General features: G+C 37.3%; 1 protein-coding gene across 2 annotated transcripts in view; it reads left to right on the top strand.

Moving 5' to 3' along the window:
* The window catches only part of RIPK2 (receptor interacting serine/threonine kinase 2), a 48576-nt gene that overhangs the window by 6703 nt on the left and 14495 nt on the right, over positions 1 to 27378 (top strand). For both annotated transcript variants that reach the window (XM_021089139.1, XM_013996625.2), the window contains exons 3-5: positions 1172 to 1327; positions 25838 to 25995; positions 26669 to 26718. In XM_021089139.1, coding sequence (XP_020944798.1) covers positions 1172 to 1327; positions 25838 to 25995; positions 26669 to 26718 — 364 coding nt within the window. The remainder of the gene's footprint in view (positions 1 to 1171; positions 1328 to 25837; positions 25996 to 26668; positions 26719 to 27378) is intronic.

Genomic DNA, 27378 nt, shown 5'->3' with positions numbered 1-27378 from the left:
CAACACTGGATCATTAACCCACTGAGCAAGGCCAGAAATCGAACCCGCATCCTCATAAATACTATTCGGGCTTGGTACCACTGAGCCACAATGGGAACTTCCAAAGTCACCTTTTTATAGATTAAAAGATTCAGTTACTCAAGGGAATGGGGATCTGTGTATACAGGAGAAAGTAATGTTCACCATTTGTGTTTTGTGTTTCTTTTGGTGTGCTGCGTTGTGTTATTAGGGTAGGGTTTATCTTGACATACCCTCCCCCAACCTCACAAAGATTGAACGAAATACTTATCAACACAAAGTATTTTGATCCATTCCCCTGCCAAGTTAATCAGTGAACTATAAGCTGACCCATTCACAGAAAAAAAATTCTCAAGAACAGTTTTGAGCTTTCACTAGAAGTGTACTTTATCATATCATTTAGAAAAATATACCCAGTGATCTCTCATGGTTCGTTGTCAAATTTTCCCAAATTATCTAATTTCTCTGAGTATGTTCATCCTCCTAGGAAGCTGTATAAACTTTTATGTTTAGAAAACATTTAAGAAAGTTCAGATGGTTATCACTTGTAAGTAGCAGGAAATAGAAAAAATTACATTTTTAATTGTCAATGTTATATACGCTTAGAAATTAAAATGATCTTTGTCCCCTTCATGAAAACTCCCAAAAGCTAATTTTTCAGGCTTGAGTGCAAATAAATTAATTAATATGATTTAAAAGTTTTATGTATTAATGCTTATTGAATATAATATAGTCATAATTCTAATTGATACGTGTGTATGTGCACGTGCATGGGCACAAGTTACTTGATGAATCCATAGAATGGGGAGATGGGCATAAGTATAAATATATATGTCTGGGTATTATATATATATAAAGGAATTAAAAACTGTCAACTAAGAAAAGACCTCATACTATGTAATTGCATTACCTATATAAACTAAAAGGAAATATCAGTAAAGTCATTTTCTCTGAAAATTGAGGAAAAGGAGAATAGGGATCTTAAATAATGTCAAATTGATACAATTTAATAAAAATGAGCATATTTTTGATCTATATTTAATTATACTAGATATTTAGTGTATATTTCCTCAAGGAATATTTCATTTTCTAAGTGAAAATGTAATGAAATTTAGCCACTAATTTTGGTTTTGTTTCTTTCATATATATGAAGAAAAATGAATATCCTGATGTTCCTTGGCCTTTGAGATTTCGTATTTTGCATGAAATTGCACTAGGTGTAAATTACCTGCACAATATGAATCCTCCTTTACTTCACCATGATCTGAAGACTCAAAATATCTTATTGGATAATGAATTTCATGTTAAGGTAATTGGTAATTACTTTTTTTTTAAAAAAAAAAGCTTATCTGCATCCTTGTGTTTAATAGTTTTAAAGACTTTTTAGTTGTTTCTTCTACCCTACCAGTTTAATACCTCTTCCTTTTCCATAGCTCCTAATATATTATAGTGGCTTGGTTATTCCTAGACTATAGAGATTGATAAAATTATGGTTCAAGAGAATTCCTGTCATGGCTCAGTGTAAACAAATCCAACTAGTATCAGTTAGGATGCGGGTTTGATCCCTGGACTTGCTCAGTGGGTTAAGGACCTGGCGTTGCCATGAGCTGTGGTGTAACTCGCAGACGTGCCTTAGACCAGCATTGCTGTGGCTGTGGTGTAGGCTGGCAGGTGCAGCTCTGATTCTACCCCTGGCCTAGAAACTTCCATATGCCGTGGGTGTGGCCCTAAAAAGCAAAAAAATAAAATAAAAGTTATTATGTTCTTAATTGATATTGTCAAGTATACCTGTAGTCTACTTTTTACTTTGAAATTATTATAGATTCACTGAAAGTTGCAAAGGTAAACAAAGAAGTTGCATGTATCCTTCACCCAATTTCTGCCACGTATAATTATAGCACCGTTTCAAGACCAGGAATTTGACATTTGTACAATGCATGTATGTAGTTATATATTGCTTTACAAGGTAAAAATTTGTATAACCACCACAGCAATCAGCTGTAGCACTGTCTATCATAACAGAGATATCAGTTATACTACCTCTTTCTAGTCACTCTCACCTCTTCCCCTTCATCATCCCTAACCATCATCAGTCACTAATGTGTTTTCCATCTGTATAATTTTGTCATTTTGAGAATGGTATATGAGTGGAATCATACAGTGTATGATGTTGGCATTGTTTTACTTAGCGTGTTCTATCTCATAATGCCTTTGAGATCCATTTAACTTACTGCTTTATCAATAGCTGATTCTTTTTCATTGGTGAATACTATTCCATGGTATGGATATACCAAAATTGTTTCACCATTCATCTATTGAAGGATATTTTGGTTATTTTGAGCCTTTGGCAATTACAATAAAGCTCCTATGAACAGTCCTGTGAAACTTTTTGAACAAACGTAAGTTTGCATTCCTCTGAAATAAATACCCAAGAGTATAACTACTTGGTCATATAGTAATGGTATGTTTAGCTTTTTAAGAAACTACCTATCTGTTTTCCACAGTAGCTGTACCATTGTACATTCCACCAGCAATGTATGATAGACTAAGCTTTTCTGCACCCTCACCAGCATTTGGTATTATCATAGTTTTTTGTTCTAGCATTCTAATAGGCATATGGTGATATGTCATCATGGTCTTAATTTTCATTTTCCTAATTGCTAATGATGTTGAACATTGTTATTTACTTATTTGCCATCTATATATCCTTTTCGGTGAAATGTCTCATTATATCTCAAGACCATGTTCTACTTGGATTCTTTGGGTTTTTACTATTGAATTTTAAGAGTTCTGTATATTTTAGATACAAATCCTTCATCAGATATGTAGTTTGCAAAATTTGTCTTCCAGTTCAAAATTTATCCTTTCCATTCTTTTAAGAGAGTTTTTCACAGAACAAAAGTTTTTATTTTTTCTTTAATGATCATGCTTTTGCTGTCCTGTCTAAGCAATCTTCACCAAGCTATAGGGATTAAAGATTCATTTCTATGTTATCTTCTGCAAGTTCCATACTTCCGTGTTTTACATATAAATCTATGGTCTATGATATATTTCAAATTAATTTTTTGCATAAGGTGTAAGATTTAGATACATAAAGTTACCAGAGGAGTAATGATTTAAGTTACCCTAAATCTAACTGATGACAACAAATAAAAAGCAGTTGCTGGAAAATTAAGACTAAATAAATTGTCTTTATTTTTATATGTTAATTTGCTATACTTCTTAGGATAATATACATATTTGAAGGTTTTTTTCATTTTATTTAGTTATTTTTATTTTTTTTTTTTTGCTTTTTGTTGTTGTTGTTGTTGTTATTGTTGTTGTTGTTGTTGTTGTTGCTATTTCTTGGGCCGCTCCCGCGGCATATGGAGGTTCCCAGGCTAGGGGTTGAATCGGAGCTGTAGCCCCCGGCCTACGCCAGAGCCACAGCAACGCGGGATCCAAGCCGCGTCTGCAACCTACACCACAGCTCACAGCAACGCCGGATCGTTAACCCACTGAGCAAGGGCAGGGACCAACCCGCAACCTCATGGTTCCTAGTCGGATTCGTTAACCACTGGCCACGACGGGAACTCCAATTTAGCTATTTTTATTTATTTTTTATTTTATTTATTTATTTATTTACTTATTTTTTATTTTATTTTATTTATTTTTTCATTTTATTTAGCTATTTTTATTTATTTTTTTAATTGTTATTTCCCTAATGCAGTTTTTTTCTGCTGTACAGCATGGTGACCCAGTTACACATACATGTATATATTCTTTTTTCTCACATTGTCTTGCTCCATCATAAGTGACTAGACATAGTTCACAGTGCTACACAGCAGGATCTCATTGCTAATCCACCCCAAAGGCAAAATTCTGCATCTATTAACACCAAGTTCCCAATCCATCCCACTCCTTCCCACTCCCCCTTGGGAACCACAAGTCTATTCTCCAAGTCCATGATTTTCTTTTCTGTAGAAAGGTTCATTTGTGCTGTATATTAGATTCCAGATATCAGTGATATCACATGGTATTTGTCTTTCTCTCTTTCTGACTTAATTCACTCAGTATGAAAGTCTCTAGTTCCATCCATGTTGCAGCAAATGGCATTATTTTGTTCATTTTTATGGCTGAGTAGTATTCCATTGTGTATATATACCACATCTTCCTAATCCAATCATCTGTTGATGGACATTTGGGTTGTTTCCATGTCTTGGCCATTGTGAATAATGCTGCAGTTAACCTGCGGGTGTGTGTGTCTTTTTCAAGGCTAGTTTTGTCCAGATATATGCCCATGAGTGGAATTGCTGGGTCATATGGTAGTTCTATGTATAGTTCTCTGAGGTACCTCCACACTGTTCTCCATAGTGGCTGTACCAGTTTACATTCCCACCAACAGTGCAGTAGGGTTCCCTTTTCTCCACACCCCCTCCAGCATTTCTTATTTGTGAACTTATTGGTGATGGCCATTCTGATGATGTGAGGTGGTATATCATGGTAGTTTTGATTTGCATTTCTCTATTAGTCAGGGATGTTGAGCATTGTTTCAAGTGCTTGTTGGCCATCTGTATATCTTCCTTGGAGAAATGTCTATTCAGGTCTTTGGCCCATTTTTCCATTGGATGGTTGGCTTTTTTGCTGTTGAGTTGTATAAACTGCTTATATATTTTAGAGATTAAGGCCTTGTCAGTTGCATCATTTGAAAGTATTTTCTCCCATTCTGTAAGTTGTTGTTTTGTTTTCTTTTTGGTTTCCTTTGCTGTGCAAAAGTTTGTCAGTTGGATTAGGTCCCATTGGTTTATTTTTGTTTTTATTTCTATTGCCTTGGGAGACTAACCTGAGAAAACATTGGTAAGGTTGATGTCAGAGAATGTTTTGCCTATGTTCTCTTCCGGGAGTTTGATGGTGTCTTGTCTTATATTGAAGTCTTTCAGCCATTTTGAGTTTATTTTTATGTGAGGGTGTGTACTGGTTTCATTGGTTTGCATCCAGCTGTCCAATTTTCCCAGCAATAGTTGTTGAAAAGACTGTCTTTTCCCCATTTTATGTTCTTGCCTCCTTTGTCAAAGATTAATTAACCGTAAGTGTCCGGGTTTACTTCTGGGTTCTCTATTCTGATCCATTGGTCTGTATGTCTGTTTTGGTACAGGTACCACACTGTCTTGATGACTGTGGCTTTGTAATATTGCCTGAAGTCTGGGAGAGTTATGCCTCCTACTTGGTTTTTGTTACTCAGTATTGTATTGGCAATTCTGGGTCTTTTGTGGTTCCATATAAATTTTTGGATTGGTTTGTTCTAGTTCTATGAAAAATGTCATGGGTAATTTGATAGGGATTATATTGAATCTGTAGATTGCTTTGGGTAGTATGGCCATTTTTACAATATTAATTTTTACAACCCAGGAGCATGGAATATCTTTCCATTTCTTAACATCTTCTTTATTTTGCTTGATTAATGTTTTATAGCTCTCAGCATATAAATGCTTCACCTCCTTGGTCAAGTGTATTCCCCAGGTATTTAATTTTTTGGGGTGCAATTTTGAAAGGTATTGTATTTTTGTATTCCTTTTCTAATAGTTCATTGTTAGTATACAGAAATGCGACTGATTTCTGAATGTTAATCTTATATCCTGCTACCTCGCTGAGTTTGTTGATCAGTTCGAGTAGTTTTTGAGTTGAGTCCTTAGGTTTTTCTATGTATAGTATCATGTCATCTGCATACAGTGCCAGTTCTACCTTTTCTCTTCCTATTTGGATGCCTTTTATTTCTTTTGTTTGTCTGATTGCTGTGGCTAGGACTTCCAATACTATGTTGAATAACAGTGGTAAGAGTGGGCATCCTTGTCTTGCTCCATATTTTAGTGGGAAGGCTTTCAGCTTTTCTCCATTGAGTGTTGTATTTGCTGTGGGTTTTTCATAAATGGCTTTGATTGTGTTAAGGTATGTTCCCTCTATACCCACTTTGGTAAGAGTTTTGATCATGAATGGATGTTGTACTTTGTCAAATGCTTGTTCTGCATCTATTGAGATGATCGTGTGGTTTTTGACCATATTTAAAGATTATTATAAGTATCCAAAAAACATTCAGATAAGTAATAGCAAAGTTGCAACAATAGAAATATGCATACAGGAGTTCCCATTGTGGCTTAGCAGTTAACAAATCCGACTAGCATCCATGAGGACAGGGTTTGATCCCTGGCCTTGCTTAGTGGGTTAAGGATCCGGCATTGCCATGACCTGTGGTGTAGGTTTGCAGACTTGGCTCGGATTCCACATTGCTGTGACCCTGGCATAGACTGGAGGCTACAACTCCCATTGGACCCCTAGCCTGGGAACTCTATATGCTGTAGATATGGCCCTGAAAAAAAAAGAAATATGCATATAAAAACTGTGAGAAAAACTAAGTGAAAAAAAAATAAACTTTTATTTAAGGCACTTCCTCTCCCTGTAATAAAATGGAAGAAAAGGGAAAAGGGAAGCAAGCTGCTGCTTCAGTAGTGCTTTAACAAAGAGACTAATCTATTACATCAATTATAGCACCCTATCAGTAGAGCGACTTAGTTTAGTCCCCTAATCAGCTAGTCCCCTGAATTCTCACTACAACAGTCCCTCATCTCCCAAGGTGGTTATCCTATTGACACGGGAGTCGTTAACATACATACCTGAATGTCTGTGACATTTTCTTTTTTTTATGATCCGTCAAAACTCCTCCCCAGTAGATTCCACTGACTGGTCCTAGTTCTTCGCTATGTGATAAAATGGTTCAAAGTCCAATTTTATGTCCACCTGACAGCCATTCTGAGATTTGAAATTAGTCATAATCCTTCTGTCCCTCACATACACTTGTGTTTTGTCCTTCTCCCTTATACATATCTTTATTCATTCATCTCGTTTCCTTATTACATGGGTTTTAATCCCAGATGCTATCTAGATGCATTTGTGTAAATCTCTTTTAAATTTTGATCCTCACAAGTAAACAAAACAGCTATATTACCAAACTTAAGTTCATGTGCTGGACACACAATGAGGTCAAACAAACAGAACTGTCAGAGCAGAGAAAGATTTATTTCAGGGCCAAATAAGGAGAACAGGTGGCTCATGCTGAGAAAACCCAAACTCCCCAAAGGGTTTCAGCAAAGCATTTTTTAAAGGCAAGGTGAGGAAGGAGTGTTCCACCGTGTATGATCAGCTTATCCACAGTTCTCTGATTGGTTGATGGTGATCAATCCTTAAGTGCCAAAAGGCCTGACATGATCATCATGTTAATTTCTTCCATTTGGTGGTGGTTTTAACATCTGAACAACTCAGGAAATATGCATCAAATACTGGTATCTAGGTACTTCAGAAAGGAGCTAAATCAGAAGATATGGGGGAGGGGTCTGTCCCCAGAAGACCTCATAGGGTCATGCTGGGTAACACTCTTAATGTGGTCTGGTAAATGTAGAATTGTGTGGAGATTCATTTCCCAGGTCCTTAAATACTTCACTTCGTATTCATAGTTCCTTAATAATTCATGTTTTAGGGGCAGTCCTATAACAACATTAAATTGGGTTCAATGTCAACAAAAAGCACTGCGAGGTTTTCTTTTTTTTTAATGTATTGTCAGTTAAGTCATATCTCCTTGTCCTATACTTTACAGAATACATTCTGGCAATCATCAGAGTTTAATCTTGTTAGATTTGGGTGATAACTTCAGCTCTTAAGACCTTTCTGGGAAGACAGCTCACGCAACATGGGATCCTTAACCCACTGAGTGAGGCCAGGGATCAAACCTACATCCTTATGGATCCTAGTGCTCTCATCTTCAGTCACACTGAAAATATACATGTATGTTTAAAATGCCACCTTGGGAAGACGGGATTAAGATAACAGAATAGAAGGACTGGAGCTCAACTTCTCTCCTAAAAACAGCAAAATTCACAACTAAAGGCTGAGCACACTTCACCAAAATGGACCGTAAACCTTAAAAAAGATACCCTACTCCAGAAGAAAAAGAGGAGGGCATATCAAGAGGTAGGAGGGGCAATTTCTGCTATAAACAACACCATACCTCCTGCGTGGGAAGCTCCACAGACTGGAAACTAATTCACAGAGACTCACCTACAGGAGTGAGAGTTCTGAGCCACACATCAAATTCTCACGTGTGGGGATCTGGCATGGAGAGAAAAAGCCTCTGGAGTGTCTGGCGTTGAAGACCAGTGGAGCTTGTGCTCAAGAGCTCCACGGGACTGTGGGAAACGGAGACCCCATTCTTAAAAGGCGCACACGGACTTTCACATGCACTGAGTCTCAGGGCAAAGTAAAGTCTCCAAGGGAATCTGGGTCAAACCTGACTGCAGTTCTTGGAGGACATCCTGGGAAAACAGGGGTGAACGTAGCTTGTTGTGAGGGAAGGACATTGAAAGCAAAGCTCTTGGGAATATTCAGCAGCTGCCTTTCTCTGGAGGTGGCCATTTTGGGAAAATATGGCCCCACCATCAGTCAGCTGCTGAGATGCCCCAGGGCAAACAAAAACCCAGGTGGGATCAGAGCCCCACCCATCAGTAAACAGGCTACCCAAAGACCCCTCAGGCATACAGCTGCCTCTAATCCAATCCAGAGACTAAGCCCCACCCACCAGAGGGATTAGAATCGGCTCCTCCTACCAGGGGGCAGGCATCAGCCCCTCCCATCAGGAAGCCTACAGCAAGCCCCCATACTGACTTCAGCCACAAGGGAGTCAGCCACCAGATGTAAGAGAGGCTACAACTCTATTCTCTGTAAAGAGGTCACCACACCAAAAACCTATAAAAATGAAAAGAACTATAACTCAGATGAGGGAGAAAGGAAAAACGCCAGAAAATCAACTAAGTGATCAGGAGATTCCAGCCTCCAGGAAAACAACTTTAGACTGTTGATGCTGAAGATGATGCAAGACATTGGAAATAAACTGGAGGCAAAGATGGATAACTTACAGGAAACACTGAGCAAAGAGATACAAGTTATAAAACTTAAACAAGGAGAGATGCAAAATACAATAACTGAAATAAGAAATTCACTAGAAGCAGCCAACGGCAGAATACAGGAGGCAGAAGAACAAATAAGTGGGATGGAGGACAGATTAGTGGAAATTACAGATGCGGAACAGAAAAGAGAAAAAAGACTGAAAACAAATGAAGAGAGTCTCAGAGAAGTCTGGGACAACGTTAAACTCACCAGCATCCATATTATAGGGGTGCCAGAAGGAGAAGAGAGAGAGAAGGGGACAGAAAAAAACATTACAGAAGATAATAGCCAAAAACTTCCCTTGCATGAGAAAGGAACCACTCCCTCAAATCCAGGAAGCACAACAAGTACCATATAAAATAAACCCAGGGAGGAATACCCCAAGACACATATGAATCAAACTGACCAAATGAAAGACAAAGAGAAAATCTTGAAAGCAGCTAGGGAAAAGAAACAGATAATATACAAGGGAACCCCAATAAGGTTATAGGAGCTTTCTCAGCAGAAACTCTGCAGGCCAGAAGGGAGTGGCATGATATACTTAAATTGATGAAAGGAAAAAAGCTCCAACCAAGATTACTTTACCCATTGAGGCTCTCATTCAGATTTGAAGGAGAAATCAAAAGCTTCACAGATAAGCAAAAGCTAAGAGAATTCAGCAACACTAAACCAGCCTTATAACAATACTGAAGGAACTTCTCTAGGCGGAAAAGAAAAAGAGAAGAAGGAAAGGAAAAAGAGCAACAAAGCAAATCTAAAGTAATTAATAAAATGGCAATAAGAACATACATATCAATAATTACCTTAAATGTGAATGGACTAAACGCCCCAGCCAAAAGACATAAACTGGCTGAATGGATACAAAAAAAAGACCCATATATATGCTGTCTTCAGAGACCCACTTCACTTCTAGGGACACATACAAATTGAAAGTGAGAGGATGGAAGAAAATATTTCATGCAAACAGGGATCGAAAGAAAGCTGGAATAGCAGTACTCATATCAGACAAAATAGACTTTAAAATGAAGAATATTTTAAGGGACAAAGAAGGGCATTACATAATGATCAAAGGATCAATCCAAGAAGATGATATAACAATTTTAAATATCTACACACCCAACACAGGTTCACCACAATATATAAGGCAACTGCTAACACCCTTAAAAGGAGAAATCGACAATAACACAATCATAGTGGGGGACTTAACACCCCACTTACAGCAATGGACAAATCAACCAGACAGAAAATGAATAAGGAAACACAGGCCCTGAATGAAGCATTAAACCAGATGGACTCAATAGATATTTATAGGACATTTCATCCAAAAGCAACAAGACACATTCATCTAAAGTGCACATGGAACATTTCTAAGATTGATCATATCCTGGGCTTTAAATCCAACCTCAGTAACTTTAACAAAATTGAAATAATATCAAGAATCTTTTCTGACCACAACGCTATACAACTGGAAATCAACAACAAAAAAAACTGCAAAAAACACAAACACATAGAGACTCAACAACAGGCTACTAAACAATCAGTAAATCACTGAAGAAATCAAAGAGGAAATTAAAAAATACCTAGAAGCAAATGCAACAAAGATACGACACTCCAAAACCTATGGGATGCAGCAAAAACCATTCTAAGAGGAAAGTTTATAGCAATACAAGCCCACCTCAGGAAACAAGAAAAAGCCCAAATAAACAAGCTAACTTGACATCTAAAGCAGCTCAAGAGAGAAGAACAGACAAGACCTAAAGTTAGTAGAAGGAAAGAAATCATAAAGATCAGAGAAGAAATCAATGAAATAGAAACAAAGAAAACCATAGAAAAGATCAATGAAATGAAAAGCTGGTTCTTTGAAAAGATCAACGAAGTTAATAAACCCCTAGCCGGACTTATCAAGCAAAAAAGAGGGAGGACTCAAATCAATAAAATTAGAAATGAAAAAGAAGTAACAACGGACACCACAGAAACACAAAGGATCATAAGAACTACTATATGCAACAATAGGCCAATAAAATGGAAACCCTAGAAGAAATGGACAAATTCTTAGAAAAGTACAATCTTCCAAGACTAAACCAAGATGAATCGACCCATCACAAGAACTGAAATTGAAACTGTGATTTAAAAACTTCCAACAAACAAAAGTCCAGGACCAGAAAGCTTCACAGGCAAATTCTATCAAACATTTCAAGAAGAGCGAACACCTCTCCTTCTGAAACTATTTCAAAAAATTGCAGAGGAAGGGATACTCCCAAACTCATTCTATGAAGCCACCATCACCCCGGTACCAATACCAGACAAAGACTCCACAAAAAAAGAAAACTACAGGCCAATTTCACTGATGAACATCGATGCAAAAATCCTCAACAAAATCCTAGCAAACTGCATCCAACAATACATGAAAAGGATTGTACATCATGATCAAGTGGGATTTATCCCAGGGATGCAAGGGTTCTTCAATATCCGCAAATCCATCAGTGTAATACACCACGTTAACAAACTGAAGAATAAAAACCAGACGATCCTCCCAATAGATGCGGAAAAAGCCTTTGACAAAATCCAACACCCGTTTCTGATAAAAAGCCCTTCAGAAACTGGGCATAGTGGGAACCTACCTCAACATAATAAAGGCCATATAGGACAGACCCACAGCAAACATCATTCTCAATGGTGAAAAGCTGAAAGAATTCCCACTGCGATCAGTAACATGACTAGGATGTCTGCTCTCGCCACTACTCTTTGACATAGTTCTGGAAGTCCCAGCCACAGCAATCAGAGAAGTAAAACACATAAAAGGAATCCAAATTGGAAAGGAAGAAGTAAAACTATCACTATCTGCAGATGACATGATCCTATACCTAGAGAATCCTAAAGACTCTACCAGAAAACTGTTAGAGCTCATCCACGAATTTGGCAAAGTCGCAGTATACAAAATCAATACGCAGATATCGACAGCGTTTCTATATACTAACAATGAAAAAGCAGAAAAGGAAATTAGGGAAGCAATCCCGTTTACCACCACATCCAAAAGAATAAAATACCTAGGAGTAAACCTAACTAAAGAAACAAAAGACCTATACTCTGAAAACTACAAGCCACTGATGAAAGAAATCAAAGATGACACAAATAGATGGAAAGACATACCATGCTCGTGGATTGAAGAGTTAATATTATCAAATGACTATACTACCAAAGGCAATCTACAGATTCAATGCAATCCCTATCAAATTACCAAGGACATTTTTCATAGAACTTGAGCAAAATATTTTAAAGTTTGTTTGGAAGCACAAAAGACCCAGAATAGCCAAAGACATCCTGAAAAAGAAAAATGGAGCTGGAGGAATCAGGCTCCCAGACTTCAGACTATACTACAAAACAACAGTCATCAAAACTGCATGGTACTGGCACAAAGACAGAAATATAGATCAGTGGAACAGGATAGAAAGCCCAGAATTCAACCCACGCACCTACAGCCAACTAATCTATGACAAAGGAGGCAAGAATGTACAAAGGAGAAAGGACAGCTTGTTCAATAAGTGGTGCTGGGAAAACTGGACAGCCACATGGAAAAGAATGAAATTAGAACACTCCCTAACACCATACACAAAAATAAACTCAAAATGGATTTAAAACCTAGATATAAGACCAGACACTATCAAACTCCTAGAGGAAAACATAGGCCAAACACTCTCTGACATAAACGACAGCAACATCTTCTCAGATCCATCTATCAGAATATTGACAATAAAAAGAAAAATAAACAAATGGGATCTAATCAAACTTAAAAGTTTCTTCACAGCAAAGGAAACCCTAAACAACACAAAAAGACAACCCACAGAATGGGAAAAAATCTTTGCAAGTAAATATTGACTGACGAGGGATTAATCTCCAAAATTTATACGTACCTTCTGCAGCTCCATACCAAAAAAACAAACAACCCCACAAAAAAAATGGGCAGAAGATCTAAACAGACATTCTCCAAAGAAGACATACAAATGGCCAAGAAACACATGAAAGGATGTTCAACATCACTCATTATTAGAGAGATGCAAATCAAATCCACTCTGAGGTACCACCTTACACCCAGCCAGAATGGCCATCAACAAAAAGTTTACAAACAATAAGTGCTGGAGAGGGTGTGGAGATAAAGGAACCCTATGACACTGTTGGTGGGATTGCAAATTGGTGCAACCACTGTGGAAAGCAGTATGGAGAGTCCTCAGAAAACTAAACATAGAACTCCCATTTAATCCAGCAATCCCACTCCTGGGCATCTATCCAGAGAAAACCACAACTCGCAAAGACACATGTACTCTGATGTTCATTGCAGCACTATTTACAATAGCCAAGACATGGAGACAACCTAGATGTCCATCGACAGAGGAGTGGATCCAGAAGATGTGGTACATATACACAATGGAATATTACTAAGCGATCAAAAAGAACGAAATACCAGCATTTTTTGCAACATGGATGGACCTAGAAATTATCATGCTAAGTGAAGTCAGCCGTACAATGAGACACCAACATCCAGTGCTTTCACTGACATGTGGCATCTGAAAAAAGGACAGACTGAACTTCTTGCAGAACAGGTGCTGACTTACAGACATTGAAAAACTTACTCTGGAGGAGACAGTTTGGGGGAGGGGGGATGTGCTTGGGCTGTGGATGGAAATCCTGTGAAATCAGATTGTTATGATCATTATACAACTACAGATGTGATAAATTCATTTGAGTAATTAAAAAAAAAAGAGACCTTTCTGGGGAGTTCCCTTTGTGGCTCAGTGGTAATGAATCCAACTAGGAACTATGAGATTGCAGGTTCGATTCCTGGCCTGCTCAGTGGCTTAAGGATCTGGCGTTGCTGTGAGCTGTGGTGTAGGTTGCAGACGCGGCCCAGATCCTGTGATGCTGTGGCTGTGGCTTAGGCCTGCGGCTACAGCTCCAATTAGAACCCTAGCCTGGGAACCTTCTCATGCTGCGGGTATGGCCTGAAAAAGGCAAAAAAAAAAAAAAAAAAAAAAAAAAAAAACCTTTCTGAATGTTTTTTCTGTCAATCAAGGTTTTTTTTAACTTTGTCTTCTAGCTTTGTGTCATCTTCAAATTTAATTTTTTTTTTTTTTTTTTTTTTTTGTATCTTCAAGTCGTGATTAACTACTAACTAGTACAGAGGTAAAATCAGAGCTACACAACATGGCCCTAAAAAACCTCCCTTCAGGTCAAGATCAATCCTTTATTAATTAGCACTTTTGGAGACTATGCATTCATTTTGTTTGGAATATTCTTGAAAGAGCTGTTATACAGCCCATGTTTCTTCATTTTGTTTATAAGAATATTACAAAAGTCCTTGCTTGTTTTCTTAGGTATCCTGTCACCAAGTCCAAGCACATACTGCCCAATGCACAACAGGCCAATAAATTGATAGACAAAATGTTGGAACAAGGAATAATAACTTATTTTTAAAACCATCATCTGATCAAGAAGATGGTAGAATAGTGTCCCAAAGAACTACCTTACTCAAGTTAGAACTCAGGCTTCTTTTATACTAAAAGGGGAGAGGGTGTGGTTGGTTGTTGCAAACTTCTTGGAATCTTTTGTTCTTGCAGCTGTCCATGTAGATTAGGTCATGATATTCATGTAAACCATCAAGACAAATGTTATTCTCTGTTCTGTAACTTTTTATCCCTATATGAATGGGAAAATGTTATACTTTCAAGGGTCACAGCCTTGCCAGTGGGCTATCCTGCATATTTCAGGCAACATTCTTAACTTGTAGCAAAAGCAGTAGAAACAAAGGTTAAAATAAAAGAAATAGATCCAATACAGAGTGATTTGTTCTTCCCCATCACATCCTCTTGGTTTATTTACATCCTCCCCTTCTTGAAACTCATCACAGTGACTTTGCTGGATGCCCCATCCAGTTCTTTGGTTTACTCATACCTTAATTAATGCTTCTCATAGTATTTTTTATCATCTAACAGCATTTTTTATTAATGCCTTTGAATAACCATCTCCCCCAATTAGAATATAAAGTCTGTAAAAGCTAAAATTTAGTCTTTTTTATTAACTACCACCTGCTCAGCACATGCCGTATAGAAGCATTCAGTTATTTGTTGAACAAATGAATGAATTTCAGATGGAATAGGCCTGATAATTTAATAGTCAAGGATATTATTATAGCACCTCAAAGTGTTTTATACAAACTGTTTTAATATTTGTTCTTTGACAGTAGCACTACGGTCATTCATTTATTCAGTTAAGTAGTCGTGGAGCAACGGTGTTGTGGTAGACGTCTCAAGTACTTGGTATATGTTACATGAAATCTAAAATTGACCACTGGTCTGATATAATTTTTCCTTTTTTTTTCATTTTTTAAAGTTTTATTGAAGTTTGTTGATTTATAATGTCATAATTTCTTCTGTATAACAAAGTGATTCAGTTTTACATATTCACACATCCATTCTATTTCAGATTCTTTTCCCATATAGAATGTCACAGAATATGGGGTACAGTTCCCTATGCTATATAGCAGATCCCCATTAGCCAATCAGTCCATATACCACAATGTGCAGATGCCAGTCCCAAACCCCCAATTCATACCTCCCCCGCCTGTCTACTTTAGTAACCATAAGTTTATTTTCAGTCTGTGGGTCTTGTTTCTGTTCTGCAAATAAGTTCATTGTATCTTTTTTTTAGATTCTACATGTAAGTGATATCATGATATTTATCTCTCTCTGACTTATTTCACTTATGTGCTAAATCTCTAGGTCCATTCATGTTGCTACAAATGGCATTTTTATGGCTGAGTAATATATGTATATATTCCATATATATATACACCACATTTTCTTTATACATTGCTCTGTCAGTGGACATTTAGGTTGCTTCCATGTCTTGGCTATTGTAAATAGTGCTGCAGTGAACATGGGGTGCATGTATCTTTTTGAATTATGATTTTCTCTACATAAATGCCCAGGAGTAGAATTGCTGAATCATATGATAGTTCTATGTTTAGTTTAATTGGAGAACCTCCGTACTGTTCTCCATAGTGTTTGCACCAATGTACATTCCCACCAAGAGTATAGGAGGGTTCCCTTTTCTCCAGACCCTCTCCAGCATTTATCATTAGTAACATTTGGACAATAGCCATTCTGGCTGGTATAAGATGGTACCTCATAGTAGTTTTGATTTGCATTTCTCTAATAATTAGCAATGATTGGCACCTTTTCCTATGTTTTTGTGCATCTGTATGCCTTCTTTAGAGAAATGTCTAATTATGTCTTTTGCACCATTTTTTATTGGATTGTTCATTTTTTCTTATATTGAGTTGCATGAGTTGTTTGTATACTTTGGAGATTAATCCCTTGTCAATCATGCCATTTGCAAATATCTTCTCCCATTCCGTGAGTTGTCTTTTCATTTGTTTATGGTTTCCTTGGCTGTGCAAAAACATTTAAGTCTAATTAGGTCCCATTTGTTTATTTTTGTTTTTATTTTCATTAGCCTAAGAGGTGGATCTGAAAAGATATTTCTATGGTTTATGTTAGTATTCTGCCTCTGTTTTCCTCTAAGATTTTTATAGTATCTGGTCTTACATTTAGGTCTATGATACCTTTTGAGTTTATTTTTGTGTGTGGTGTTAAGAGTGTTTTAATTTCATTCTTTTACATGTAGCTGTCCAGTTTTCCCAGAACCACCTATCAAAGAGACTTGTCCTTTCTCCGTGATATATTCTTGCCCCCTTTGTCATAGATTAATTGACCAGGTGTGCATGGATTTACTTCTGGGCTTTCCATCATGTTCCATTGATATATGTTTCTGTTGTTGTGCCAGTACCATTACTGTTCTGATGACTATAGCTCTGTAGTATAGTCTGAAGTCAGGGAGCCTGATTCCTCCAGCTCTGTTTTTCATTCTCAAGATTGCTTTGGCTATTTGGGTCTTTTTTGGTTCCATACGAATTTTTTAAATTTTTGTTCTAGTTCTGTGAAAAATACCATTGGTAATTTGATAGGGATTGTATTGAATCATTAGATTGCTTGTGTGTGGGGGGGGGTAGTATGGTCACTTTGACAATATTGATTCTTCCAATCCAAGAACATGATATATCTTTCCATCTGTTTGTGTCATCTTTAATTTCTTTCATCAATGTCTTATAATTTTCAGAGTACAAGTTTTTGCCTCTTCAGGTAGGTTTCTTCCTAGGTGTTTTATTCTTTTGGATGCAGTGGTAAATGGGATTGTTTCCTTAATTTATCTTTCTGATCTTTCATTCTTAGTATGTAGAAATGCAACAGATTCCATGTATTAATTTTGTATCCTCCAACTTTACTGAAATTATTGATGAGCTCTAGTAGTTTTCTGACAGCATCTTTAAGATTTTCCCTGTATAGTAATGTCATCTGCAGATAGCAACAGTTTTACAAACAGCAACAGCTTTACTTCTTCGTTTTCAATTTGGATTCCTTTTATTTCTTTTTCTTCTGGTTGCTGTGGTTAGAAAGTCCAAAACTATTCAACTTTCGTGTTGAATAGAAGTCCATTCTCACAGTGGACATCCTTGTCTTGTCTTGACCTTAGAAGTTCTTTCAGCTTTTCATCATAGAGAATTATGTTAGGTGTGGGTTTGTATATATGCCCTTTATTGTAGCTTCCCTCTATGCCCAGTTTCTGGAGGGTTTTTTTTAATCATCAATGGGTGTTGGATTTTAGCAAAAGCTTTTTCTGCCTCTGTTGAGATGATCCTATGTTTTTACTCCGCAATTTGTTAATGTGGTATATCACACTGATTGATTTGTGGATATTGAAAAATATTTTCTTCCCTGGGGTAAAACCCACTTGATCAGGGTATATGATTCTTTTAATATCCTGTTGATTCAGTTTGCTAGTATTTTCTTTAGGGTTTTTGCATCTATATTCATCAGTCATATTGGCCTATAATTTTCTTTTTTTAGTGGTATCTGGTTTAGGTATCAGCATGATCATGGCCTCATAAAAAGAGTTTGGGAGTTTTCCTTCCTCTGAAGTTTTTTGGAAGAATTTCACAAGGATAGGTGTTAACTCTTCTCTAAATGTGTGATAGAATTCTCCTGCGAAGCCATCTGGTCCTGGACTTTTGTTTGTTGTCAGTTTTAAAATCACAATGGCAACTTCAATACTTTTTATTGGTCTATTCATATTTTCTATTTCTTCCTGGTTTAGTCTTGGAAGATTGCTTTTGCTGCATCCCATAGGGTTTTTTGTTTGTTTGTTTGTTTTTGCTTTTTGTCTTTTTAGGGTTGCACCCACAGCATATGGAGGTTCCCAGTCTAGAGGTTGAATCAGAGCTGTAGCTGCTGGCCTACACCACAGCCACAGCAACACAGGATCGGAGCCACATCTGTCACCTGTGCCATAGCTCAGGGCAATGTCAGATCCTTAACCCACTGAGCAAGGCCAGGGATTGAACCCACATCCTAATGGATACTAGTCAGGTTCATTAACCACTGAGCCATGATGGGAACTCTTGGATCATTGTGGGTTTTTTTGTTACTTGTCCCTAGGATTTGTTTTTATTGGTCTTTTCCTTCCCTTCCTCTTTTGTTCTCCTTGTTTGTGGTTTGATGACTACTATTAGTGTTGTGTTGGATTGCTTTTTCTTAACTGTGTATGTATCTATTGTGGTTACCATGAAGTTTTCATTTGCAGTTACCATCCTTTATATATATGAAGGATTGTTTTTTGGGTGTTTTTTGCTTTTTAGGGCCACACCTGCAGCATATAGATGTTCCCAGACTAGGGGTCGAATCAGAGCTACAGCTGCTGGCCTACACATGGATCCAAGCTGTGTCTGCAACCTACACCACAGTTCATGGCAGCGCTGGATTCCCAACCCACTGAGCAAGGCCAGGGATTGAACCCACATCCTCACAGATACTAGTCAGATTTGTTTCCACTGCATCATAACAGGAGCTCCCTATACAGGATTGTTTTTATGATGCTGGTTTCTCTTCTTTCTGTCTTTCTTTTTTTTTTTTTTTTTTTTTTTTTTGCTTTTCAGGGCCATGACCATGGCATATGGAAGTTCCCAGGCTAGGGGTCAAATCAGTTACATCTGCCAGCCACAGCCACAGCCACAGCCACAACTACAGTCAATCCACAACAATGCCAGAACCATGCCTCATCTGTGACCTACAGCACAGCTCATAGCAGCACCGGATCCTTAACCCACTGAGCGAGGCCAGGGTTCAAACCTGCATCCTCATTGATACTAGTTGGATTCGTTTCTGCTACGTCACAATGGGAACCTCCTGTTGCTGGTTTCTTAACTGCAAATGCATCTCCAGCATCATGCATTTGTACTCTCCTATTCTCACAGTTGATGGTTTCGATATCATATTTGCATGTGGATGATTTCCTACCTTTATTATGTTTGCCTTTACTGGTGAGCCTATATTCTGCTGTCAGTTCCATATAGTGAACTCTTCATTTTGATTGTTCTGTTCATCTGTGCTTATTTGTTCTTTAAATCTCCTAATTCTTTGTTAAAAGTTTCTTGTAACTATGAATTCTTTGTTAAATATTTCTTGTAATTTCTTGATCTTTGCCTCCAGTATTTTTCCATGATCTTGGATATCCTTACTATCATTACTGTAAAGTCTTTTTCATTTAGGTTGCTTATCTCCACTTCACTTATCTGTTCTTCTAGGTTTTATCTTGTTCCTTCTTCCAGAGAATATTTCTCTGCTATTTCTTTTTGTCCAGCTTTCTTTGTTTGTAGTTTTCTTTTTGCAGGCTGCAGTGTAGCCATTCTTGCTTCTGGTGTCTTCTTGTGGATGATGTTTATATAGTGGCTTGTGGCAGGCTTCCTGGTGGGAGGAACTGATACCTGCCCACTGGTGGGTGGAGCTGAGTCTTATCCCTCTGGTAGGTGGGGCTGTGTTCCCACCCTGTTTATTGTTTTGTCTGAGGCTTCTCAACAGTCATGCCTGCATGCAGTTGTTGGGTGGGCCAGATTTTTCCAAAATGGCAGCCTCTAGTGGAGCTCACACTGATGATTATTCCCTGAGTCTTCTGCCTCCTGTGTCCTGCCCTCATAGTGAGTTACAGCTGACCCCTGCTTTCCCAGAAGACCCTCCAAGACTCTAGGTAGGTCTGGCCCTGATTCATGTAGAGGCCCTGCTTTGCCATGGGACCCAGTGCACGTCATACCATGTGTGCGCCTTCCAAGAGTGGAGTCTTTGTTTTCCCCAGTGCTGTCGAGCTCCTGTAGTCAAGCCCCACTGACCTTCAACACCAAATACTTTGGGGGCTCCTCTTCGCAATGCCAAACCCTGGGGATTGGAACTCACACTCCTGTGGGAGAGCCTCTAAAATAGTGATTTTCCTGTTTGTCATATGCCCACCTGGCATGTATGGGATTTTTAATATTGTGAAAATGCTCTTCCTACCACCCTGTTGTGGCTGCTTCTTCATTGTTCAGTGTAGTATATCTTTTTTGGTAGCTTACAGTCTACTTTGTTCATGGTTGTTCACCAGTTAGTTGTGATTTTGGTGAGCTCAAGTCCTTCTATAACTTGTCTAGAATTTCTGGTATAATTTTTCATCAATTCTTTCTGGCTCTTTGAAGTACCCCTTTCATTAAATCTTCTATTTTTTTTAACCTTTATTTAAGAATATTTTCTATCAGCATGTAGATTTGCAAAAATCAACATTTTTTTTTCCTGTTTAAAAATCAGTATCAGGAGTTCCATTATGGCTCAGTAGTAACAAACCCAACGAGTATCCATGAGGATGCATGTTCAATTCCTGGCCTTGCTCAGTGGGTTAAGGATCCAGCATTACTGTGAGCTGTGGTATAGTTTGTAGAAACGGCTCAGATCCCATGTTGCTGTGGCTGTGGCTTAGACCTCTGGCTTGGGAATTTCCATATGCTGTGAGCGTGACCCTAAAAAGATGAAAAAATAAAAAATAAAATCAAAATGGCATTTGGTTTTCTCATAATATGTAGTGCACAAATATTCTAACTAACCTAAAATATATGTATTAAATGACCTGAGATTTGTATTTTATGAACTCCATTCTCTTTGGATTTATTTTTATCATCTCAGTCTGAAAAGTATTCTTTTTTTTTTTTTTTTTGTCTTTTCAGGGCCACACCAGCGGCATATGGAGGCTCCCAGGCTAGGGTTCTAATTGGAGCTGCTGGCCACAGCCACAGCCACAGCAACGCCAGATCTGAGCCACATCTCTGACCTACACCACAGCTCATGGCAGCGCCAGTTCCTTAACCCACTGAGCAAGGCCAGGGATTGAACCCACAACCTCATGGTTCCTAGTCATATTTGTTTCTGCTGTACCACAACAGGAACTCCTGAAAACTATTCTTGATAGTGAAAACAGAAGCAGAGTAATAGGTGATTATTCCTACTTTCTCTTTTTCATTGATCAGTAGGGTACCCTTGGCCTTTCTTTGAAAAGAATATAATTTAATGTAGTTTTTTAAATTCTATTGTGTGGGGTTTTTTTAGTTTTTATTAGTTTTAGCACATACAGAATTGTTACCTTTCTAGTACTGTTCTTATAAGACAGTGACATTCTTTTTTATTGGAATATAGTTGCTTTACAGTGATATGTTATTTTCAGATATGTTATCACAGCAAAGTGATTCAGTTATACACATACATATATTCCTTCTTTTTTTTTTTTTTTTTTTTTTGTTTTGGTCTTTTTAGGGCCACACCCACAACCTGAAGATTTCCAGGCTAGGGGTCGAATCAGAGCTGTAGCTGCAGGCCTACTCCAGGGCCACAGCAACTTGTGAACCAAGGCATGTCTGCGACCTACACCACAACTCACAGCAGCACCGGCACCTTAACCCACTGATTGAGGCCAGGTATTGAACCTGCGTCCTCATGGATGCTAGTTGGGTTTGTTAACCACTGAGCTGTGATGGAAACTTCCATATATTCATTCTTTTTCAGATTTTTTTCCCATATAGTTTTTACAAAATACTGAGTGGCATTCTTCTTTATCATCCTATGTGTCCCTAATTTTTATTTTATAAATGTGCCTTAAAAGTCAAAATTTATCCACAACTCAAGAAAAAGTAACAATGGAGTTCCTGTCAAGGTCCAGTGGAAACTAATCCAACTAGGAACCAGGAGGTTGAGTGTTCGATCCCTGGCCTCGCTTAGTGGGTTAAGGATACAGCATTGACATGAGCTGTGGTGTAGGTCACAGATGCAGCTCAGATCCTGTGTTGCTGTGGCTGTGGCATAGGCTGGCAGCTGTAGCTCTTATTCCTTAGCCTGGGAACCTCCATATGCCATGGGTGCAGCCCTAAAATAAAAAGGAAAGAAAAGAAAAGGTAACAGTTATCTGATCTTCTTGGAAGGGCCTTTAAGTGCAAAAAAAAATCTTTGAAAATAGTACAAAAAAATCTTGTGAGAAATAGATTTTAAAAAGTCTATTACTGTACCTTAGATACAGATGAACCAGTGATAGTCTTAATTGAAATAAATATTCGTATGTACTATATTTGCTTTCTCTACTATCCTCTCAGTCCTAGGTAGAAAACAGAATACGTAGAAGTTATTCTTCATAGCTTAGCTATTCTAGTAGGGTGATAGGATCATGGATTGTTTTTATGAGTAGTGTGTTTCAATTTTTCTAATTTTTTAATCTTTTTTTAATTGACATTAATTGATTTACAATACTGTATTAGTTTCAGGTGTACAGCAAAGTGACACAGTTACATATTTTTTCATGTTATTTACCTGTATGTGTTATTATAAGGTACTGAATATAGTTTCCTGTGCTATATAATAAATTCCTGTTCCTTTTTTTTTTTTTTTTTTGCTTTTTAGGACTGCACTCGCAGCGTATGGAGGTTCCCTGACTAGGGGTCTAATCAGAGCTACAGCTGCCTGCCACAGCCCCAGTAACACAGAATCTGAGCTGTGTTTGTGGCCTGCACCTCAGCTCACGGCAAGGCCAGATCCTTAACCCACTGAGCGAAGCCGGGGATCAAACCTGCAACCTCATGGTTCATAGTCGGATTCGTTTCCGCTGTGCCAGGATGAGAACTCCAAACCCCACTGCTTTTGACTGCTTTTTTTTAAAATTATTAAAAAAGAACATTTGGAGTTCCCATCATGGCTCAGCAAAAACGACTCCAACTAGGAACCATGAGGTTGCGGGTTAGATCCCTGGCCTGGCTCAGTGGGTTAAGGATCCAGCATTGCCATGAGCTGTGGTGTAGGTCGCAGACGCGGCTGGGATCCCATGTTGCTGTAGCTGTGGTGTAGGCCAGCGGCTACAGCTGATTGGACCCCTAGCCTGGGAACTTCCATATGCCACCAGTGAGGCCCTGAAAAGACAAAAAAATAGAAACTTTAGCTTTTAAATGGATGTTAAGATCATGTGTAGAATAACAAACTTTCTATTCTCTGTTTTCATTGCTGAATACTAAATATATTAGGACCTTCAAGAAGTCATGGAACTCATATTCCTTTCATCATATTTTTCCCTTTTTTCCTTCTGTGGAAGATGCAGATTTAATGAGTCATATCTCTTGTTAGTGGTGTTGGTAATAGAGAAAAGGAAAAATATGGTTCCATGTGAAAGACAGACTAAATTAGCTGATAGAGGGAATTCTGATTAAGTTTTCTGGTATAGGTTTGAAAACACAGAGATGAAGTAAAAGGAGTACATAAGGAAGTAAGCTCAGAATACATTTTCTCCAGCACTATAAACAAACCAATATTTAGCCTGTTAGTTTGCATGGACCATGTCCCCAATTTATTTTTAGCATTTTTCACTCTGGCACAAAAATAAACTTTACTTCTCGTAGTAATGCATGTTATCTTAGCAGATGTGCAGCTGGAATACTCTTTTTTGCTTTTAAAAGGGTGAGTAGGAGGAATAAGAGCTAGGAATAAGTGAGATACATGGTCCCCAAAGTCTTAATACCACCTAAAAGTGATTAAAGGCCCTGAAAGTACATAATGTGCTTTTTGGTATTGTATGAATAAGTACAACTTTTAGAGGTTTATTCCTTTATACAAAACATTAAAAATACACATGGGTGACTTACTAAGTGCCAAATATTGTTCTGAGTGCTTTGCTTAGAGTAACTGGTTTAATTTTCTCAGTAAAACTCTGTGTTATATTTACTGTTACTATCCTCAGTTTAAAGATGGGTAATCTGAGGCACAGAGAAATTAGAAAATGTGCTCAAGGTCACCCAGCTAATTAAGTGGTTGAATTAGAATGTAAGTCTAAAATAATTAAGGTTCTAGGAGTTCCCATCATGGCTCAGGGGAAACGAATCTGACTAGCATCCTTGAGGACGCAGGTTGGATCCCTGGCATCACTCAGTGGATTAAGGATCTGGCTTTGCCATGAGCTGTGATGTAGGTCACAGATGTGGCTCGGATCTGGCATTGCTCTGGCTGTGGCATAGGCCAGTGGCTACAGCTCTGGTTGGACCCCTAGCCTGGGAACCTCCATATGCTGCTGGTGGGCCCTAAAAAGCAAAAAAAAAAAAAAAAAAAAAAAATCAAGGCTCCAGAATCCATGTTCCAGAACACATACTGTATTGCCTTTAGAAGTTAGTCCAGTTTAGCTCTTCATGTATTGGCACAATGTTTCCTTTTCATCTTTTCTATTTTATTTTTCTTAGACCTACCCTTTTATTATGACAATGTATGAAAGATTCATATAGTCAACCCCTCCCCTTTTGGATTGAGGCCATAATTCTTTTTAATCTCAAATTCATCTGAACACTAGATAAATTATTTTATCTCTTAAAAGTAGTAAATATTTTAAGAGTTAAATGATTAAAACACAAATGGTGTCCTGATGGAGCTCAGTCCACCTTGTTGACTCCTAAATTGTGTAGTGGTCTAAATAATTTGAATTAAATGTCTAAATAATTTTAAATGTCTTCAGAGTTTTCCTACACTTTTTTCACTAAATATTGTTTCTGTTCTTACATTTGTGTGCCCCACTTTTTAAGGAACATTTTGTTAGATAGTTTAGAGAATTATAAGATATTGTGTAGTATCTGAACAAAATTTGCAAATGAAATAAAACTCTAAAGGACATGTCAAAAGTACAGAATGGTTGTCACTGATAGTTTTTTAGGCAATCCTTGTCATGAACATAAATATGCTTTATATGCTAATTATACTGTTGTCAACAGATATTCTTTTGTGGTAGGCATAAGTCATATAGGAATTTTATTTATTTCAAAATTTAAGGATACTATTTTTAGCAGATTATAAATAAGAACACATAAACCTGAATTGTAAATAGAACCCAGTGATAATATTAGATATGAATAGTTTAGCAGTTCTGTGAGATATGGATAAATTTTAAAAGCACATGACACAAAGCCGTTTGTCATAAAAAGCAGAGTATTCAGGAGTTCTCCTGGGGCTCAGTGGCTTAAGGATCCGGCATTGTCACTGCAGTGGTTCATGTCACTGCTGTGACTCAAGTTTAGTCCCTGGCCCAAGAATTTCTATATGCCACAGATGCAACCAAAAAAAGTAAAGTATTCAATATATATACTCATTCAGAATAAAAGGCAAAAAATACTCCTGTTTAATTTTTCAAAACTTAGTCTCTCTTTTTAAACCTGTGATATTATGCTAAACTCCAAATTGCTATTGCTTCTAGAGTTGTTGGATTCAGCACTATGGAATCCAGTTTGTTAAGAAACTGGTGAAATATATAGAAATAAAATATTAATATATATATAGCATTTACTGTGGCCTCAAATCCAAATATAAACAAATTCAGTCAATTCTTAGGTTTAAGAGAAAATTCATAAATCAATTATTCTTTTCCCTTACAGATTGCAGATTTTGGTTTATCAAAATGGCGTATGATGTCCCTCTCACAATCACGAAGTATTAAATCTGCTCCAGAAGGAGGGACAATTATCTATATGCCACCTGAAAACTATGAACCTGGACAAAAATCAAGGGCTACTGTCAAGCATGATATATATAGGTACAGTATATTACTTTTCCTCAGAGTTAATCTTGTCTACAAAATAAAAATTTTGAAGCTACATTTTAAAAGTATGATTTTTATGCTTGTCTAGTTTGATGAAAACAAATTAGAGATAGTGGTTAATATTTTTCAAATTAAAGATGCCTTGCTTTAAGCCACTTTTACATCCTTAAAAAATATTAAGGTATTTCTTATTGTTCTATTAATTTATAATATAATATCCAAGGATCTTTATCATATGACATTGATAAGGGGAGAGAAACAGTGTGATTAACACTTAACACTACCAAAGGAGATGGTACTTACCACCAAAAAAAAATCTGTAGAATAGGGCTACCTGGGAGAGTTTTTTATTACTCTTTGTGTGAATAATAGAATCATGTAATTAGAGGGCATAGCTTAATGTGTTCAAGAGTCACTCACAAGTTATCCTTGCCTATAACTTCAAGTTTTCATTACAATAACTTCCTAATTTTTCAAATTGAGTTAATTCCCCTTCAAAACAAAACTATATATGAACATTCATCATCTTAGTTCTATATAGTGATTCTTTAAGCAGCATTTCACTACCTGTCTCTACAGTCAGCTTTTAAATTCAGTACTATTTTAGTTTATTATGCTAGTTTATAATGTACTGTATATATATACATATGTATTTTATCTTAAACAGTTATGCAGTTATCACATGGGAAGTCTTATCCAGAAAACAGCCTTTTGAAGGTAAGTGTACTTTGGCTTCCTTTTTTCAGATGATATCATTTTGGCAAGTCTTACTCACTTGTTTTATTTATTTATTTATTTATTTATTTATTTATTTATTGTCTTTTTGCCATTTCTTGGGCTGCTGCCGCAGCATATGAAAGTTCCTAGGCTAGAGGTCTAATCAGAGCTGTAGCAGCTGGCCTACACCACAGCCACAGCAACGCCGGATCCTTAACCCACTGAGCAAGGCCAGGGATCGAACCCACAACCTCATGGTTCCTAGTCGGACTCGTTAACCACTGAGCCACAACAGGAACTCCCATACTCACTTGTTTTAAATCTCTCTACCATTCATTTTGTGGAAAACACTAGAAAAACATAATAATTTATCAATGTGACTCTATGATATATTGAAAGGTACAGAATTAAAGGTCAGAAAAATGTAGTTTCTTCTTGTTCTGATAGTTATTACCTCTATTAAGGCACTAAGTCTCTTGAGTCCTTATTTTTTTCATCTGCAAAATAAAATTTTGAGTTTTTATTTCTAAGATTCTTTCCAGCTATAAAATTCTTTATATGAATATTTAATTAGTTCTCCTTCTATAAAGACCAGCAAACATTGAAGAATAATTTTTAAATTTTCTGATAATACTGTCTCTTTCTTTTTTGAGGTTTATT

The sequence above is a fragment of the Sus scrofa genome, chromosome 4, assembly GCF_000003025.6.
Source record: "Sus scrofa isolate TJ Tabasco breed Duroc chromosome 4, Sscrofa11.1, whole genome shotgun sequence".
Taxonomy (NCBI): domain Eukaryota; kingdom Metazoa; phylum Chordata; class Mammalia; order Artiodactyla; family Suidae; genus Sus; species Sus scrofa.
Note: the sequence above shows the minus strand (reverse complement) of the source record. Positions and strands in the feature narration are given on the sequence as shown.